At 53.9% G+C, this 17,681-nt stretch overlaps 7 protein-coding genes across 7 annotated transcripts; 4 read left to right on the forward strand and 3 right to left on the reverse strand.

Annotated features, from left to right (window-relative positions):
• The first annotated feature begins 36 nt into the window (after positions 1-36).
• Positions 37-1,477, forward strand: CONPUDRAFT_122499 (20S proteasome subunit). The gene is made up of 8 exons (XM_007769660.1): positions 37-116; positions 168-211; positions 275-369; positions 425-506; positions 556-711; positions 758-975; positions 1,028-1,353; positions 1,407-1,477. The coding sequence occupies exons 1-7, from the start codon at positions 94-96 to the stop codon at positions 1,199-1,201; spliced, it is 792 nt and encodes a 263-aa protein (XP_007767850.1). The 5' UTR covers positions 37-93; the 3' UTR covers positions 1,202-1,353; positions 1,407-1,477.
• Positions 1,478-1,896: 419 nt separating this feature from the next.
• On the forward strand, positions 1,897-3,807 carry CONPUDRAFT_122503 (histone deacetylase RPD3; the record flags this gene model as incomplete). Its single annotated transcript, XM_007769661.1, has 7 exons — positions 1,897-1,950; positions 1,999-2,111; positions 2,164-2,281; positions 2,330-2,404; positions 2,457-2,830; positions 2,877-3,411; positions 3,470-3,807. The coding sequence occupies exons 1-7, from the start codon at positions 1,917-1,919 to the stop codon at positions 3,805-3,807; spliced, it is 1,587 nt and encodes a 528-aa protein (XP_007767851.1). The 5' UTR covers positions 1,897-1,916.
• Positions 3,808-3,916: 109 nt separating this feature from the next.
• On the reverse strand, positions 3,917-5,686 carry CONPUDRAFT_164693 (FAD/NAD(P)-binding domain-containing protein; the record flags this gene model as incomplete). The annotated part of the gene is made up of 4 exons (XM_007769662.1): positions 3,917-4,323; positions 4,373-4,948; positions 5,002-5,549; positions 5,604-5,686. The coding sequence occupies 4 exons, from the start codon at positions 5,684-5,686 to the stop codon at positions 3,953-3,955; spliced, it is 1,578 nt and encodes a 525-aa protein (XP_007767852.1). The 3' UTR covers positions 3,917-3,952.
• Positions 5,687-5,846: 160 nt separating this feature from the next.
• On the forward strand, positions 5,847-7,960 carry CONPUDRAFT_102733 (RNA-binding domain-containing protein). The gene is made up of 5 exons (XM_007769663.1): positions 5,847-5,975; positions 6,027-6,140; positions 6,192-6,338; positions 6,397-6,922; positions 6,972-7,960. Exons 1-5 carry the CDS (start codon positions 5,856-5,858, stop codon positions 7,832-7,834), a joined length of 1,770 nt encoding a protein of 589 aa, XP_007767853.1. The 5' UTR covers positions 5,847-5,855; the 3' UTR covers positions 7,835-7,960.
• Positions 7,918-10,328, reverse strand: CONPUDRAFT_136611 (uncharacterized protein). The gene is made up of 7 exons (XM_007769664.1): positions 10,187-10,328; positions 10,018-10,125; positions 9,722-9,966; positions 9,404-9,667; positions 9,248-9,351; positions 8,419-9,185; positions 7,918-8,357 (listed from the first exon to the last, which is right to left on the reverse strand). The coding sequence occupies exons 1-7, from the start codon at positions 10,269-10,271 to the stop codon at positions 8,050-8,052; spliced, it is 1,881 nt and encodes a 626-aa protein (XP_007767854.1). The 5' UTR covers positions 10,272-10,328; the 3' UTR covers positions 7,918-8,049.
• Positions 10,329-10,435: 107 nt separating this feature from the next.
• On the reverse strand, positions 10,436-11,242 carry CONPUDRAFT_102737 (uncharacterized protein). The gene is made up of 3 exons (XM_007769665.1): positions 11,023-11,242; positions 10,787-10,970; positions 10,436-10,732 (listed from the first exon to the last, which is right to left on the reverse strand). The coding sequence occupies exons 1-3, from the start codon at positions 11,211-11,213 to the stop codon at positions 10,655-10,657; spliced, it is 453 nt and encodes a 150-aa protein (XP_007767855.1). The 5' UTR covers positions 11,214-11,242; the 3' UTR covers positions 10,436-10,654.
• Positions 11,243-11,940: 698 nt separating this feature from the next.
• CONPUDRAFT_72376 (uncharacterized protein) lies at positions 11,941-17,564 on the forward strand (the record flags this gene model as incomplete). The annotated part of the gene is made up of 18 exons (XM_007769312.1): positions 11,941-12,147; positions 12,213-13,217; positions 13,268-13,458; positions 13,516-14,151; positions 14,202-14,281; positions 14,343-14,478; positions 14,534-14,592; positions 14,648-14,825; positions 14,884-15,562; positions 15,621-15,745; positions 15,805-16,314; positions 16,374-16,491; positions 16,567-16,657; positions 16,718-16,962; positions 17,024-17,048; positions 17,162-17,252; positions 17,311-17,368; positions 17,445-17,564. The coding sequence occupies 18 exons, from the start codon at positions 11,941-11,943 to the stop codon at positions 17,562-17,564; spliced, it is 4,554 nt and encodes a 1,517-aa protein (XP_007767502.1).
• Between the last annotated feature and the right edge of the window lie 117 nt (positions 17,565-17,681).

Genomic DNA, 17,681 nt, shown 5'->3' on the forward strand with positions numbered 1-17,681 from the left:
ACAGTCGTCACGTCACACTAATCACGCCCGATCGTCCAGACTTGCGCGTCGCGTCAAGCCCAAGGCTGCACTTACTTACGACCACGCCAGACCATGTCCCGGACATCTTACGACAGGTGTGTTCCTGTCAAGTTTTGTTCAGCTTATAATCATTAACATTTTCTTAGATATCTTACAGTCTTCTCCCCTGAGGGACGGCTGTACCAAGTCGGTGAGCAGTCCCAAGTTATGCCTCGGTCTGGACACTGTCTAATCCATAAGATGGATGTACTAGAATATGCATTCAAAGCGATCTCTGGCTCAGGGCACACCTCGATCTCCGTCAGGGGCAAGGATACTACCGTGGTCATCACTCAGAAGAAAGTCCCAGTCCGTATCCATTCTAACTCGTACAGGCTTGCGTCACTAAACATCTCGCATTCAGGACAAGCTCCTCGATTCCTCTACTGTCACCCATTTATTCAGCTTGACGCCTACGATCGGATGTGTTATGACTGGTCTGCTCGGTACGTGATAGCCCATGTCGGTGTAGCTACTCACTGACAGGTCTAACAGCCGACGCAAAGTCACAGGTAATGCGCGCACAGATGGAGGCAGCAGACTTCAGGTACAAGTACGGATATGAGATAACGCCAGATGCTCTCGCACGTCGCCTATCGAACATTAACCAGGTGTACACCCAACGTGCAGGCATGCGGCCTCTTGGTATCGGTACGTAGTCCTCCCATAAGGCTCTATATGTTCTGACTCTCCATAGCCATGATCCTTATTGGAATCGATCCTGAGCACGGACCTCAAGTTTTCAAGCTCGATCCTGCTGGCTACTTTGTCGGGTTCCACGCCACCGCTGCTGGCCAGAAGCAGCAAGAGGCGATGAACCATCTGGAGAAGAAGTGGAAGAAGCTGGATAACGGAGGTGGCGCAGATGATGCCGAGAAGGCAGGAAAGAAGCTGGGATACGCCGAGGTCATCGAGGTGCGAGATCATTGTGTTCTGCGTAATGTGAAGCTAACGCGTTCACTCGTAGATTGCAATTGAAGCAATGTCGACGGTCCATGCCACCGACTACAAAGCAGGTGAGATCGAGATAGGCATCGCCTCGACGGCAGAGGACGAGAACCCAAAAACGCGGGGCTTGTGGCGCGTCATGAACGAGGTCGAGGTGGAGAAGCACTTGTTAGCTTATGCCGAGAAGGATTGATCACAATACCGTGTACAACAATTGCATCATATTCTATTCCATTTCCACGCTTGCACGAGAATAATTATAGTAGCGTCCAAAGCGCAAACATATAGAGCGGTGGCAGCAACAAGCCTCACAGCGCCAGTCTAGTATAACGAAGCACCTCCGCTCTATGGATTGAGTGAGCATGGCGTGAGGGCACTTGACAGCAAGAATGACGCACGGTGATGGCCTCTATTTCCTCCTCTGACTGTGGCACCTTGTTTCTGTAATTCCAGAAGCGCGGTGGTGCCTCCCAGAATTCGGCATATACGTTGCCGGTATTAGCCGAGGTTTTACTAGGGGCAGGGGCACTTGAAGGGCTCGCAGCTGCACCAGAGAACGATTTTTGGAATTCCGGGGGAGCATAAGGATGCGGGTGCGAGGGCTCTGAAGCTGTTTCTATGCGTGAGTCTCGACTTGGGGGTTAGGGTGTGTTATAAGCGCACATGAGGGCCACTTGCGCTTGCCCAGGAAGTGGATCAAGGGCCTGTGGACGTGTGCTGAGCGGACGGCGCGGGTAGGGAGCATCGTCGGGATGAGGTGCGGGTATCGACGTGCACTTGGTCAAGCGTGGGCCGAAACGGAGCGGGCGTCTGTTTGGCTCTGTTGTCCTCCAAGGCCGCCAGTGAAGCGCGCCGGATTCGGACATCGGATATTGACTCCTCCTTTAACGCGTCCAGGCAATTGCAGCATGTCCAAGAAGAGAATATCCTACTACTATGACCGTAAGTGCACTCTCAACAGTTTGTATGAGTGCACTGACAGTGCTGTAGCCGAAGTCGGGTCATATACCTACGGCCTTGGCCATCTCATGAAACCACATCGGATACGCATGGCCCATGAGCTCATAACCGCCTATGGCATGCTCGAAAAGATGAGCGTATTGGTTAGTTCAGGCGATAACAGCAGAGGGATGTCGGGTCTTATGGCTTGCACAGCGTGCAAAACGCGCTTCTGCAGAGTCCATGACCGCCTTTCACACCGACGAGTACATCCACTTCCTCAGCAGAGTCACCCCGGAAACCGCGGACGAGCTCACCTATAACGGGACAAGATGTGCGTGTGTCATTCTCTTGCCACGCATCGTTTATTGAACATTTGCAGTCCTCCTTGGGGATGATAATCCACCGTTTGATGGAGTCTTCGAATACAGCTCTATATCTGCTGGAGGCTCACTAGGTGCGTATATCACACCCCCCCTGACAAGTATTGGTCATTCATCCACTTGCAGCCGCTGCGAGACGGATACAGGACGGTGCTGCAGATATCGCCATAAATTGGGCAGGTGGTCTTCACCATGCCAAGAAGCGAGAGGCATCCGGCTTCTGTTACATCAACGACATTGTGCTCTGCATCCTCGAGCTGCTGAGGACGTACGCCCGCGTGCTGTACATCGACGTCGACTGCCACCACGGGGATGGCGTGGAAGAGGCGTTTTACACCACGGATAGGGTGATGACCTGCTCGCTGCACAAGTTTGGAGAGTTCTTCCCCGGGACAGGTACGCTGGACGACAAGGGGTATGGTAAAGGAAAGGGTTACTCAGTGAATGTGCCTCTGAAGGATGGTATACGGGATGATTCGTACAAGAGCGTGTTTGAGCCGGTATGTCCCCGGCTACTATCCGTTGGCCAGGACTCACGCGTAGCAGGTCATAGGCAAAATCCTGGAAGTCTTCAGACCATCCGCGGTTGTCTTGCAATTAGGCGCGGATTCGCTCGCGGGCGACAAGCTCGGATGCTTTAACCTCACTATGCACGGTCACGCGAATTGCGTCACCTTCCTACGCAACGCGGGCCTGCCGCTCGTTCTGCTCGGCGGGGGCGGGTACACGACGAAAAACGTGGCGCGCGCGTGGACGTACGAGACGGGCGTCGCGCTGAACATGGAGCAGGAGCTGGACGACAATCTGCCGTGGTGCTCGCACTTTGAGTGGTACGGCCCGCGGTACAAGCTCGAGGTGCAGGCGAACAATATGGACGATATCAACGTCAAGGATGGCTCGCTCGACCGGGTGAGGATATCGGCGCTGCAGCAGCTGAGCGAGCTAGGGTCGAGGAACGCGCCGTCGGTTGGGATGCATGACGTGCCGAGACAGAGCGTCGGGAGTCATCTGGGCTTGGGTGACTACGATGTGGATGTCGAGTCGGACGGTGATATGGACGACTTGGACAGGAAGTTGGCGCGTAAGTTCCTGCTCCCTTTCCAGTCGGTGACACCTGTCTCATGAGCACTGTTTTACAGAGCATGCGCGGTACGTGTACAGGCTACAAGAGTCGGACGCGAACCAGAACTCGGACGAGTCGGACGAGGACTCGGACACATCTTACAGCTCGCGGCGGAAACGCATGAGCATCCTGACTAACCGGTACTTTGACGCGAGTGCTGAACGGGACCCATGTGGGCAAAACCCGTCGCGGCGCAAGTTCTTCAAGAGTCGGGCACACTGGGACCCCACTTTCGGGCAGGTGACTGTGAACGACCGGTCATTGTTTGCGACAGACAAGTCGTTGTCAACTACGATGGAGAATGGAGGATCGACGTCGGGCTATGCGGATGCCATGGACGAGGATCAGGATTGATGGCCCTGTATGAATCACTGTATTTGTAGGATATATAGATTGCTGTGTACAATCGAGGCCATCATTTCGTCGTCAACTGAAGATCATGAGCTATGAAAATTGAGTGACTAGCGTATTAAACGTATTGTACATGAGCGGTTTCTGTCTACCATTCGTCTTCATCAGGCTCTTCGGACTTCTCGCGTGGCGGCCAGAATGAGTACGGGGCCTCATCCTCTGTATCTGGTCTCTTCAGCACTTTCACGGCTCTCTTGAAGACTTCTTCGGCGGCGAGAGCGGCAGCATCACCTGATAGAGCGATGTGCGGACAGTGCGAGGGTGTCACTATGACGGATGAAGGGCTTCTGCCTTCTGGCACCCGCAAAGCCGAAGCTTGCTGTATGTAAAAGGCCTTGAACAATGGTGAGATTTCCGCAGAGGAGCATTTCGACAAGGTCTCGGTGAGATAGGGCGTCAGCAGTTCCTCTGCTGATAAGATCGGTGGATGGGCGAGAGGCATGGCAAGATAAATGAGCCCTATATGGTGTGAGCACGAACGTCGCCACGGCATGGTCTGGACACTTACACTTCCCAGCTGGTGTTGACATGGTGCCTGGACCTTGGATATATGCATGTACTGATGTAGCTTCGGAGCCGCTTTGCAAAGACTTTGGAGGAAAGACAATGACGCCGCTGTCGACAGGAGGCCGTTCGGTACTGTCAGGTTCTGCCTGATCGTCTCCACTTTGAGCAATATTTGCGAATTGCAGCGGTTGATCGACAATGGCCACGGCTCGTGCCACGGCACTGGGATTTGACACATCCACTGATGTATTGGATGCTGGCGTGAATGCCAAGTCACGGAACTGATCGGGGAGGAGATCAGCAGATGAGATTATGCAGCGCGAGTGGATGGGCTTGGGGAACTTGTCCAAGTGGACGGTGTATCTGGTGCTAGGAGAGTCGCCATCGGTTACAATAGCAGCAGAGGTGACGGTCACGTTCAGTGCGCATGTATTTCCGCAGACAGCGACGATTCGACAGAAACCTTGAGCAATGTCACCCAGACCCCCATAGGAGCCCACAAGGAAGGGTGAGGAGCCATAATGACCCGCTGACCTCAAGCACCTTCTGATACGGTTCAAGCAGGGCAGAGCGGGTTCTAGGAAAACGATGGGTCTCGAATGGGAATGAGTAGCTTTTTGACGTGCTTACCATCAGAGGAATAGCAATAGGCCAAGGAATAAGCAATCGTTCGGGCAATCTCCTCGTTCAGGGAAAATGTCTCTTGGAGGAAAGTGAGGAATAGCTGATTCTCCTTGCCCTGAAGTTGTTGATCGTTTTCAAAGTCGCCGGCAGCAAACAGCAGAAATCGCATCAGACGGCGCTTCTCGACTAGACTTAGATTAGGCGCCTTGAAGACGTCTTCTTTGCTTTGAGGAACCATCTTGATCTCGGTGCCTTCGTAGATGCCGACGGGTCCCAGTAGCTTGTACTCGCCATAGCGATAGACTCCAGAGCCAACCAGAGAAGATATGAAGGGGCCGACCGAGTGGATGACGGACGGAGAGAGGGAGATGGAGTACTGCCGATGGTTAGTAGGAACATCACCATGCCAAGATGCGGATGTTGGTCGCGGCAAGATAGACGAATCCTTGTCGAGCCAATTCACGAATTCTTCGACACTGAAGACGGTGTCCTGTGAGCCATAGTGGGGGTTTGAGTCGACATGCGCCACACGGAAGCCAGCTTTGGCGAGCGCCCTGGGTTTGTTATGCTTGAATACTGGGATTCGGGCGGGAGGGAGCAGAGCTCACGCAGCAACGATGGACTCGGTCAGGCCAGTGCCAAAGATGATTGCGTCGTAGTTGGGATCGGGGAAGCCGTCGTCGTCTGCCATGGCGTGCAGTTTGGTGATTATTATGTTTGTATATAATATTGAGTAATCTCGGATCAATCTTGCCCCTTTCCGCCTGCCCTGAACTGATAGGATCACGTGTAGTTATCGAAATTTTGGGATTTGGGAGCTGGAATTGTTGTGTTTCCCTTCCACCCGCATTCCAATTCCAATGGCGAAATCCTCAGCAAAAGCAGACAAAAAGTCGTCCAAGGAGAGCAAGTCGGCTGCCGGGAAGGAGGTGACAAAGCAAAAGGCCCGTTCCTCCAAGGACATCCTCGCTAACGGCGCTGTACGTACAACAAATAACTTATCGTCCGGAAAACTAACATAAATCTCCCAGAAGCCTGCCAAAAAGACGCAGCCCGTCAAGCCTGCCAAAAAACAGGAGAGCAGCGACGAGTCCTCTGACTCCGACTCTGACGAGGAAGAGAAGCCCACCACCAAGACCGCTGCTGTTCGTGTGATCCTTGTTGCCGCGTTGTATGCATTACTAACTCTTGTGCAGAAGCCTGCAGCTAAAGCCAAGGCATCTAAAGCCAAGGCTACACCTGCCAAAGCACCCAGCAGCGACTCTTCTGACTCTGATTCCGACTCCGATGCCGCACCTGCATCAAAAGCAAACGGCAAGGCAAACGGCAAAACAAATGGCAAGGTACGCACATCCCTATTATATTGCCACACCGGAGATTGAACTTATAATTTATTCATAGGCGAAGGTGTCTAGTGACGAGAGCAGTGAGTCTTCATCAGAGGAGGAGGCTCCTGCTACCAAGAAGTCTTCTCCCACTAAACCCGCCGCTAAAAAAGCGGCCGCACCACCAAAACCCGCATCCGACGATTCTGACGATTCTTCCGACGAAGAGGAAGAGTCCAAGGTAGAACAAATAAAAGCAGCGGCCAAGGCTAATGCATCGAGCTCATCCGAGTCGGAAGAGTCGGAAGAGGAGAAGCCGGCTCAAAAAGCTGCTTCAGCTAAAAAGGCTGCTCCTTCGCCCGCCAAAAAAGCACCCGCCAAGAAGGGTGAGAGTTCATCTGATGAGGATAGCTCGGATGACTCGTCAGAGGACGAGAAGCCCGCCGCGAAGCCGGTGCCGGCCAAGGCCACGCCTGCAAAGGCCGCTCCCACTAAGAAGGCAGACTCTGACTCTGACTCAGACAGTGACGAGGACAGCGACGAAGAATCCTCCGACGAGAAGGATGGTGATGTGGAGATGGCAGAGCCTGAACCTCCTAAGGGTGCGTCTACGTACTGTCCACTGAATTACCTTTAACCCCTATGTTACAGGTAAGCGCAAGGCTGATACCCAGGATGCTGTCCCAGCGAAAAAGGTCAAGATTGCCAACGGCGATGCCATGGATGTTGACAACGAGATCAAGAGCATATTCGTCGGACGGTTGTCATGGAACGTCGACAACGACTGGCTGGCCAAGGAGTTTGCCGAGTGCGGAGAGGTCGTCTCTGCTACCGTGCAGATGGACCGCTCGACCGGCCGCTCGAGAGGATTCGGATACGTCCACTTTTCCACCTCCGAGGCTGTCGAGAAGGCCATCGAGTTGAACGGCAAGGAGATCGACGGCCGCGCCGTCAACGTCGACAAGAGCAACCCACCGAATAAGGACGCTTCGCGCGAGAAGCGCGCCAAGACCTTTGGCGACACCACCAGCCCACCGTCGGCTACGCTGTTCGTCGGGAACCTTAGCTTCGGCATGAACGACGACGCGCTCTGGGAGGCATTCTCGGAGCACGGCGAGGTGAAGAACGTCCGTCTGCCTACGGATCGGGAGTCCGGCCGGCCGAAGGGCTTTGGTTACGTCGAGTTCAGCGACGTGGAGACCGCGAAGAAGGCGCATGCGGCTATGCAGGGAGTGGAGCTGGACGGTCGGTCTGTTCGTCTCGACTTCTCGCAGCCGAGAGACGATTCAGGTGGTGCCCGGGGAGGCCGGGGAGGCGGACGGGGAGGTTTCGGTGACCGAGGTGGTTACGGTGGCCGGGGCGGCTTCAGTGACCGGGGTGGTGGCCGCGGTCGGGGCTTCGGTGACCGTGGTCGTGGCGGTCGCGGTGGTCGCGGCGGTGGCCGTGGGGGCGGACGAGGAGGAGCTCGCTCGGGTACCATTACTGAGTTCCAGGGCGAGAAAATTACGTTCTGATCTGTATGCTACCAGCACGTCGTTTACTTACTGACTCTCGATCAGCGTCTCTTAGGGTTCAATACGCATGTACATGTGCTCTAGTTAAAAACATGGTATGATCATGTCCTCATTATAATAATTAGGGGGTATATATCCTATGGCTAAGGGCATATTGGGTCAAGTATCGTCATGATTAACGGTGAGTCTGGAGAAGGGATGAAAGTGCAATGATATCAGGGATTACCGCCCATCGAGCGCTGGATAGCCGTCCGGACGGGATTCTGGGATGGCTGGATGGCCCCAGTCCTTTCTAGTCGTTCGAACAGCGAGAACAGCTTCTCGGCCTCTTGTTCTTTCTCTTCTTCGGTCATGTCCAGTTCCGGCTGCTCTTCTTGGTATGTTCCGGTGATGGGGTTGATTGCTCGTCCCGCGTCGGGTCCTGTGACCGTAAGCGATGACTGAGGTGGGGGAGCAACGATGTTCTTCTTGAAGAGGAAGCCGGCGACGTTTCCGTATCCAAAGTAGGCGGAGAGGGTTGCAGCTAAATGAACCATCAGGGTCACTTCGGTGAAATGCATGGGCCTACTCAATGAGTCGCTTACCGTCAGAGTCGCACATGGCAAAGAGGAATCCGCCCATGGCGTCGCACAGACGACTGTGGTACATGCTGGCGAGGAGGCGCAGACACCGGCCGAGCGTGTCGGCGCGGTGCTGGAGCGGCGTGGAGCGGTCGAGGTTGTCGGGCACGAGCCAGTTGCGGAGCCGGAGTTTGACGGGGTCGTCTGAGTGGCAGAAGCGGGTGAGGAGGACGACGAGCGGGCAGAGGATCGCGTCGAGGTTGGTCTCGCCCTCGCGCTTGCAGAGCTCGCGCACTGAAGGGTCGTCTGGGTCTGTGCTGCCCGAGATGAAGTGCGCGAGGGAGACGTCAAGCAGGTCTGTGGCGCGCTGTACGGTGTCGGCTGCGCGCGAGGTCGAGCGGACGGACGACGGGCGGGAGGAGAAGGAGCGGCGGCTGGCGGAGACCATTGCGGACAGAGCTTTGTCCAGTGCAGGGCGGACTCTGTGTTCTCTGCCGCTGGTCGGGCTTGAGGTGATGGTGGGGCTGCCGGAGACAGGCGAGTCCTTTGTCGAATCGTCACCATTGGCCAGACTCTGTTCGGATGCGGACGAGGCAGAGGACGATACGGGTTTGGGAGACTGTCTGGAAGTTGAGGACGTGGATGAGCGTTTGCCGAACCATGTTACTCGGAGAGAGGAAGAGACGGGTATAACGATGAGTGAGTGGAGTACATGAGTGAGAGGGGGTGCCAGAGGATTTGAGGTGGCGAGAGGAAGGTAATTAAATACCCGGAGGAGAGGGGCAAGGATACTGTTGGTTTATGATGTGAGAAGGATGTTGCTGGGTATACACTGTGACACAAAAGAACGTACCCATCGAGACGAGAACTCCAGAAGTCACCCATTACTTTGGAGGCATCTGTTGCACTAGATGTAGAGGCACGAGCTCCAAGGGTCTGGATCTCGCAGTCCACAATCTACGGAACGGCGGTGAGGATGTATGCCGAGATGAGCTCGAAGAAATAATACCTTGGGATAATGCAACAAGAGATTAAAGATGAATTTGAGAAGATCCATCATGGCCTCACGAGCCATAGGCGTTCCGGCTAATATGTCATTAAGCAGATCATCCAGTTTGACTTCGATTATGTCAACGATTGTGCCGGTACCGTGTGGGGTTGAGCGCTTGTTTTCGACGAGCTTCGTAATGAACACTCCGGAAGAGTGCGAAGACGCTGTGCACAGAAACAAGATGCGGCTGATGAGGAAGATGGCCTCGGGCGAGGTCTTTGTCTGGATAGTTGGGAGAACGTGAGTATATGCAGGAAGTCGGAATAGGGCACTTACCTGGAGTAATTCGACACAAGTTTCGCCACCCTCAACATCCTCGCTGATCCAGGTCATACGAGCGGCCTCGACAAGGAGAAGAGTATTGGCAACACATCGAAGGGCTTCATTGCCTCCCTCCTGCTTGTTATCGAGTTTGTTGTAAAACTTCAGAAGGAGAGCGAGATTCGAGGATTTGGCAAGAACCGCAGCTTCGGTGGGCATACGCCCGAGAGCCTTCAGGGTCGCAAGGGCCAAGGGGGCATCTGGACATGCTCGTACGAGTGAGACAAGAGCGATCGATGAACAAGACGCACCTTCGGATAGTAGTCTGCCATCTTTGTTATCTATGAGAGCTGCTTTGAGGTCATCGAGAATAGTCTGGACGAGTTCTGGGCGGGCGGATGGATCGACGGTGAGGGGGGCTGAGTGGCGAGGAGAAGATCAATAAAGTAGCCGGGAGAGCATAGGAGAAAATGAATGCACCGTTGATGATTGATTGAAGTGTTTCTGCGACGGAGGATCTGGAGGTGGAATGGGAGAAGGAAGTGTATGTCTGGACCAGTGACATGGTAGACACACTGTGGCCGCGTACACTGGGATCAGAACACAGAACACTAGACGACGTCGACTCAAGAGTGTCCGCCTGTTCAGGCCCACGTTCACAAGAGCAACACAGCACGGAATTTATTTTCCCCTTGGCAACGACGTTGCACACTACGTACATATTCGGTCATTGTATGCTACATAACACACTATCCAAAACTCCAGCCTGGCTCGTGAACTTTGCGCCCGCACCCCTCATGTCCGGGCGCCGTCAGTAGTCGAAAGAGCGGACAGTGATCTCGCGTCCGTCGTCGGCGTTTGTTGTTTGGCAGTCACTGTATGGAACATCCGGCTCAGCAATTTAGCGTGATGGCACGATGTCAATCCAACAGAGAACAGGGATCGCAGCTACTTTGGGCTCTCCAGATGCTCAGACAGTTCTGGGAAGTTCTGCTCCAGCGCATCTCGGAGGATGTGTCGGTAACTCTAGTGGAAACGGGGACTGTGAGTGGAGAGATAAGGAGGGAAAGAGAACGGTACCTCTATGCCCGCGATCTTGCCATTCATGAACTGATTCTCAGTAGCTGCTCGTTCCAGTCGCTCCTTTGTGAGATGCATTGGGTTCCGAGCAGCATCTATGTCTGAGAGTATCTGGAACGGGATCATGGTCCGTGTGCTCTGGGCGATCTCGTCGACTACACCTAGATGATGAACAACTTCGTTTCTGCGACGGGGTTTAGCTTTCAGTTTGACGAGATACGATGGACATTACGCACGCGCGTAACGCAACCTGTTTGCCACTACCTGGCTTGTCCTTTTCCTTGGTAGAATCGTTGATGACGGTGGTGCCCATGTTGTAAAGTGAGTTTGCGAGGGCGAGCAGCTCTAACTCGATATCGCCTTGTGCGCCCGAGGGCGGGGGCGAGTGAGAGGAGCGAGGCGAGTCTGGTGCAGGTGAGGCGTGCATGGTCTATGGTTACAGACGTTCACAATATTATTACAAGCACAAGATAGTCGGACTGAGCGTGTGAATTTTTGCTCTGCGGGAGGTTTGTGAATATTAGGCTGTACTGTGTCGGAACTTCCTAAAGGGGCATTCTAATGGGTTCGGAAGTGCCTTTAATTATAATCGATGATAATGCGCATTGTAATGCATCACCATCGAAGTGAAGCGACTAAAATGCTGTTTTCAACGCTTACTAAGCGGTTACGATGGGAATTTTTGCATTGTTATGGCCATTGTAATGCCCTTGGTAATGGAAAGTGCCTTTCATTACGATCGATTATTATGTATTTTCCATTGTAGTCGATTACAATGGTTCATAATGCGCCTGAGAAAGTTCTGGCATGGTCTGCGCCAGAATTACTAGACTACGCCGTTGGCGCCGGATGTCGTGTCTATGATCTGCGTCAGTTCATTGTATTGGCTTAATAATAACAGTTAGTCAAAGAAGGAGATGGTCGAGCTGCGGCGGGAGAAACCTCGGTCATCTGGCTGACATGGGCGATTGGAATGTTTGTCAGCCCGCGCTTAATGGAAGGGAGCCGAGGCGGCAAATTATAAGGAACGGAGGATGTGGTCGCGTCTTCCGTTCCCTCGCTCGTCACTCCAGCCCCCAGTGAGCTCACCACCTGCTCCACCACAAGCCTCCGCCACTTCGCTCCATTCGGTGCAAGAACGCCGATTGCGACTCATGGCGTCGTGCACAGACCCAGAGGGCTGGAGACTCGTGTCCCGAACACGCGACTTCGATATCGCCCTCTGTGCCCAGGAGGCCTGGTTCTTCCCAGCGATCCAGGCACTTTTTATCCTTTTCGCCCTCGCTAGACTCGCTCAAGTCTCAAGATGGGAAAAACAAGACATCACCAAACATAGCAGATGGAGACTTATTGCAAAATTGGTTTGCCTTTTCGCCTCCGTCTTTCTCGGACAACGTCACGCTCAGATCTGTTCTTCTCTGTACAGGTCCTCCTTGGTCTTGCCTTCTCGGCCTCAGTTGCCAACCTCGTCTTTATCGCTCTTAGACGCGTCCCGGTTCCTTTCTTTCCTAATTACCCTCTCGAGGCCGTCCTACTTCTCGTCGCCCTGCCCCTGACGTACCTTAATCACCAACGGACGCGTCGCTCGTCCACTCTCCTACTGCTCTTTTGGCCGATATACACCTTGTTCACCGTTGTATGGACACGCTCAGTCTTGCACGCCCATCACGCTGGCATCAACCGCAATGGCGTCGTCGGTCTCCGCTGGGCTGCTGTTGGCTTCGGCCTCTTCGCGTTCGCGCTCGAGTTGATCAGCCCCGCATACGTCGACAAAGGCAGCACCGAGAGCCCGACGCTTACCGCCAACATATTCAGCATCTGGTCCTTTGGCTGGATGTCCCCCCTCCTCCAAAAAGGCGTCAAGGAGTACATCACCGAAGCTGACCTACCCGATCTTGAGCCAGAGGACCATGCCACTCCGCTCGGCGAGAAGCTCGAGAAGGCGTATGTCAAGAGGAAGTCGCTGTGGACCGCTCTCTTTTTCGCGTACGGCGGAAGCTATATGTTCGCCGCGCTGCTCAAGATCTTCCAGGACGCGCTCAACTTCCTCCAGCCTCAGCTCCTGCGCTGGCTCCTCTCGTACATTTCCTCGTATCAGTCTGCCCGCGACCGCGAGAACTTGTACTTCCCCATGTCACGGTTGTCGGGAGGATCGGGCTCGCCTGTCGAGGGGTACTCCATCGCGGCAATGATGTTCATTGCGAGCATCATCCAGACGGTTATTCTGCACCAGTACTTCCAGCGCTGCTTTACCACCGGCATGCGCGTTCGCGCTGGTCTTGTGTCGCTCATTTACCAGAAGGCGCTCAAGTTGAGCAACGATGGGCGCAGCAGGGCGAGTGGAGACGTTGTCAACCTTATGAGCGTTGACGCGCAGAGGATGCAAGATTTGTGTTCGTATGGGCTTATTGCGATTTCTGGGCCTTTCCAGGTATGTTTCATTTGGTTTCGTTGGATGTCGGTATTGACCAAGAGCATTAGATCTTGCTTGCTTTCGTTTCGCTCTATAACTTGCTCGGCTGGTCGGCCTTTGTCGGTGTTGCTATCATGGTCTTCAGCATCCCGTTGAACACGTTCATTGCTCGCATCTTGCAGCGCATGCAGAAGCAGCAAATGGCGAACCGTGACTCGCGGACGCGTCTCATGAGCGAGCTGCTTGCGAACATCAAGAGGTAATACGCTTACCGCTACTGCTCCTTAGACCGTCGTGCTGACAATAGGCTTACCAGTATCAAGTTATATGCCTGGGAATTTGCATTCATTCGCCGCGTCCTGTTCGTGCGGAACGAGAAGGAACTCAGGATGCTCAGGAAGATCGGCGTCGCCACTGCGCTGAACTCGACCCTCTGGGGCGGCATCCCGCTCCTCGTCGCGTTCTCCTCGCTTGCGACTGCCGCCGCGGTCTCGTCCAAACCGCTCACGGCGGACATCATCTTCCCGTCTATCTCGCTGTTCATGCTGCTCCAGTTCCCGCTCGCCATGTTCGCGCAGGTGACGTCGAATATTGTGGAGGCGATTGTGGCGGTCAGGCGGTTGAGTGAGTTCCTTGCTGCCGACGAGCTCCAGCCGGATGCGGTTACTAGGATCGAGGAGCATGATGCGACGCGGCAGGGGCAGGGGCTGTTGGCGGATGGTGAGGAGGTGTTGAGCGTGAAGGGCGGAGAGTTTTGGTGGAATGCGAAAGATACCAAGCCAACGCTGGAGGATATCAACCTGAGCGTGCGCAAGGGCGAGCTCATAGGTGTCTTGGGCAGGGTCGGCGCTGGCAAGAGTAGCTTGCTGAGTGCGATTATTGGTGATATGAGGAAGACCGAGGGAGAGGTCGTGGTTCGTGGTAACGTGGCTTACGCTGCGCAGAATCCTTGGTGCGTCACTCTTGCTTTGGCTGTTAGCTTCTGGCTGATCTTTGTAACAGGATTCTGTCAGCGACTGTCAGGGATAATATCTTGTTCTCGCACGAGTACGATGAGGAGTTTTACGAGATAGTCATCGAGGGTGAGTAAAGTATGTGTTAGTTGTTGAGCAATGACTTACCTCCGCCTGTTCCTCTCATTAGCTTGTGCTCTGAAGCATGATCTTGCTTTGCTTTCCCAGGGTGACTTGACCGAGGTCGGAGAAAAGGGTATTACACTCAGTGGTGGCCAGCGAGCTCGAGTGGCTCTCGCCAGAGCCGTGTATGCACGGGCTGATTTGTGAGTCGAGGATAGTTCAAGTATATCAAGGAACGATACTGACCGAATACGCTAGGGTTCTGCTGGACGACGTCCTTGCCGCTGTGGATGCACATGTCGCGAGGCACATCTTCGGTGAGTGTCCTCTCTTGTTCAAGCATGTATACAGGCTGACCTCTGGACTATGTAGACAAGGTCATTGGTCCAAAGGGTCTCCTCGCGAGCAAAGCTCGAGTTGTAGTTACGAACGGGATTGCGTACCTCCGTCACTTTGACCAGATCGTATTTGTCCGTCGTGGTATTGTTCTGGAAACTGGCAGCTACGAGGCGCTTATGGCGAGAGAAGACGGCGAGATTCGGAAGTTGATGTGCGTGTTCCTCGTGTCTCTCTTACCTCATGCATGCTGCGATTAACACGTTTTAAAGCGCCAACCACGCGACCAATGCCAACGGAAGCACATCTTCCTCGGGGTACTCCACACCGTTCGCTGCAAGTAGGAGTGGGGCTGCGACGCCTAGGACCGAGGGATCCTCTCCCACTGCTGTGAGCGAGATCAGGGAAGACGACCTCGAGAAGATTGTGTCCGAAAAGGGCCTTGTGCCCGACCTCAGGCGCGAGTATGGGCGTGCGCGTCTCGCTGCTCTGCCCAATGTGCGTGAGTTGGCCACGTCCGGTCCGACGAAGGAGCACTCGGAGCAAGGACGCGTGAAGAAAACCGTGTACAAGGAGTATCTCAAGGCCGCTTCAAGATGGGGTTTCGCGCTGTTCTTGCTTGCACAGGTTCTGCAGCAGGCGACGTCGATCCTATCGAGTTTCATCCTTCGTGCTTTGTCGGACGCGAACGATGCGTCTGGCGGGCACGCGAGCTCGGGCAAGTATATCGCCGGGTATGGTATTGCAAACTTGGCGAGCGTCTTGTGCGGAGCGGCGGCTGCGTTGCTGATGTGGGTGTATTGCTCGCTGCGGAGCTCGAGGAGGTTGCACGATAGCATGTTGGACGCTGTGATGAGGGCCCCGCTGAGCTTCTTTGAGCTCACGCCCACCGGAAGAATTTTGAACCTCTTCTCGAGGGATATATATGTCGTGGATTCGGTCCTTGCACGGGTGCGTTCATTGTATTCCCGTCTTGATATGCGCAGTGCTAACCCGATGGTGGGTAAAGGTGATACAAAACTTGGTCAGGACGACGGCGAGCTGTTTGTCCATCATCCTTGTCATCGGGATCAGCTTCCCACCATTCTTGATTGCCGTCATCCCGCTTGGATGGGTCTATAAACATGCCACGCAGTACGTTACCCTTGTCGCTCTTGCATGTAAGTATTTCTGATACACTCGCTTCGCCCCAGGTACTACCTCGCAACCTCTCGCGAGCTCAAGCGTCTTGACTCGGTCTCGCGCTCACCCATCTACGCCTGGTTTTCCGAGTCTCTGTCTGGTCTGCCGACGATCCGCGCCTATGCTCAGCAGTCTGTCTTCATCGCTCAGAACGCGCAACGCCTTGACCGGAACCAGATTTGCTACCTCCCGTCTACAAACATCAACCGATGGCTCGCTGTCCGTCTCGAGTTCGTCGGCTCGAGCATTATCTTTATCGCGGCGATCCTGTCGGTGACGGCGGTTGTGACTACCGGCGTAGACGCGGGTCTGGTTGGTCTTGTGCTAAGCTATGCGCTGAACACGACTAGCTCGCTCAACTGGCTCGTGAGGAGTGCGGGTGAGGTGGAGCAGAACATTGTCAGCGTCGAGAGAATATTGTACTACGCGGACGAGTTGCCCCCTGAGGCGCCATTCGAAATTGAAGGTGCAGAGACCCGAACTGGTGAAGGATGGCCTGCAGAAGGCGCCGTTGAATTCAGGTAAGTGTTCAGGGCTCGGTTGTTACTTCTATGCGCTGCTCATGCGTTGCACGTCGCAGGGACTACTCGATGCGTTATAGGCCCGAGCTTGACCTTGTGTTGAAGAATATTAACCTCGACATCAAGCCTCAGGAGAAAATTGGAATCGTTGGCCGAACGGGTGCCGGCAAATCATCTGTGCGTATTCACCTTTCTACCTGCCTCTCTACAGGCACTAAGAACGCCAAAACCAATATGCTGTTACCTTCGTAGTTGCTGCTGGCGTTGTTCAGGATCATTGAACCTGCTTCGGGCGCAATCCTCCTTGATGGTGTTGATATTGGATCGCTTGGTTTGCATGAATGTACGTCGATCACATTAAAGTTAACGTTCTTCAACTAATCGCGACAACAAATGTATGCAGTGCGCTCTGCGATTTCGATCGTCCCGCAAAATCCGGACCTATTCGAAGGCACGCTCCGGGAGAACATTGACCCTGTTGGAGAGCATGCCGACGTGGATATCTGGACGGCGCTGGAACATGCACATCTGAAGCCTTACATCGAGAGTCTACCGGAAGGGCTAGATTCCCATGTGGCTGAGGCTGGGTCGTCGCTATCAGCCGGTCAGAAGCAACTGTTGTGTTTTGCAAGGGCGCTACTCCGCAAGGTGTGATTTGGATTTTGTTTCCACCTTTGCGCTAGACTTACCTTGGCTTCGTGGTTTACAGTCAAAGGTGCTCGTTTTGGATGAAGGTGCGCATTATCGTACCTGTGTATTGATGCTTGCCTGCTCACCTAGGAATCTCTCGTTGTTTTCGGTGCACTTTTGGCTGGGCCTTCATGACCCTTATTGTTCACAATGGCAGCTACATCGGCCGTCGACTTGGATACAGACAAGGCTATTCAAGAAATCATCCGAGGCCCCCTGTTCAAGAATGTAACAATCCTGACAATTGCGTATGTCCCCGCGTTCTGCTTGACCTCTCCTTTGCTGATGCGATATCAATCCTGATAGTCACCGATTGAACACAATCATTGAGTCCGACCGGGTGTTAGTGCTCGATGCCGGACAGGTGCGTGAGCCTTGCTATTTCTGGTTTGCACCACTAAATTGGCTTTACTTTTGTTTCTTGGTGAACCATAATGTAGGTTGCCGAGTTTGATGCACCGGAGAAGTTGCTCGAGGATGAGAGCTCTATCTTCTACTCGATGGCAACAGAAGCAGGACTAACTCAAGGGAATAGAAGCATGGAGAGTACAGAAAAATAGATTTGAGCAAATGACAGGACACAGCTGTGCCCCCTCAGTTTCTATCATTCACTATTCCATCATACCGCATAATGTAGTCAAAGCATTATAAATTTAAATGACTGTTCTCTTTGTGTT

This window comes from Coniophora puteana (genome assembly GCF_000271625.1).
Source record: "Coniophora puteana RWD-64-598 SS2 unplaced genomic scaffold CONPUscaffold_5, whole genome shotgun sequence".
Lineage (NCBI taxonomy): Eukaryota > Fungi > Basidiomycota > Agaricomycetes > Boletales > Coniophoraceae > Coniophora > Coniophora puteana.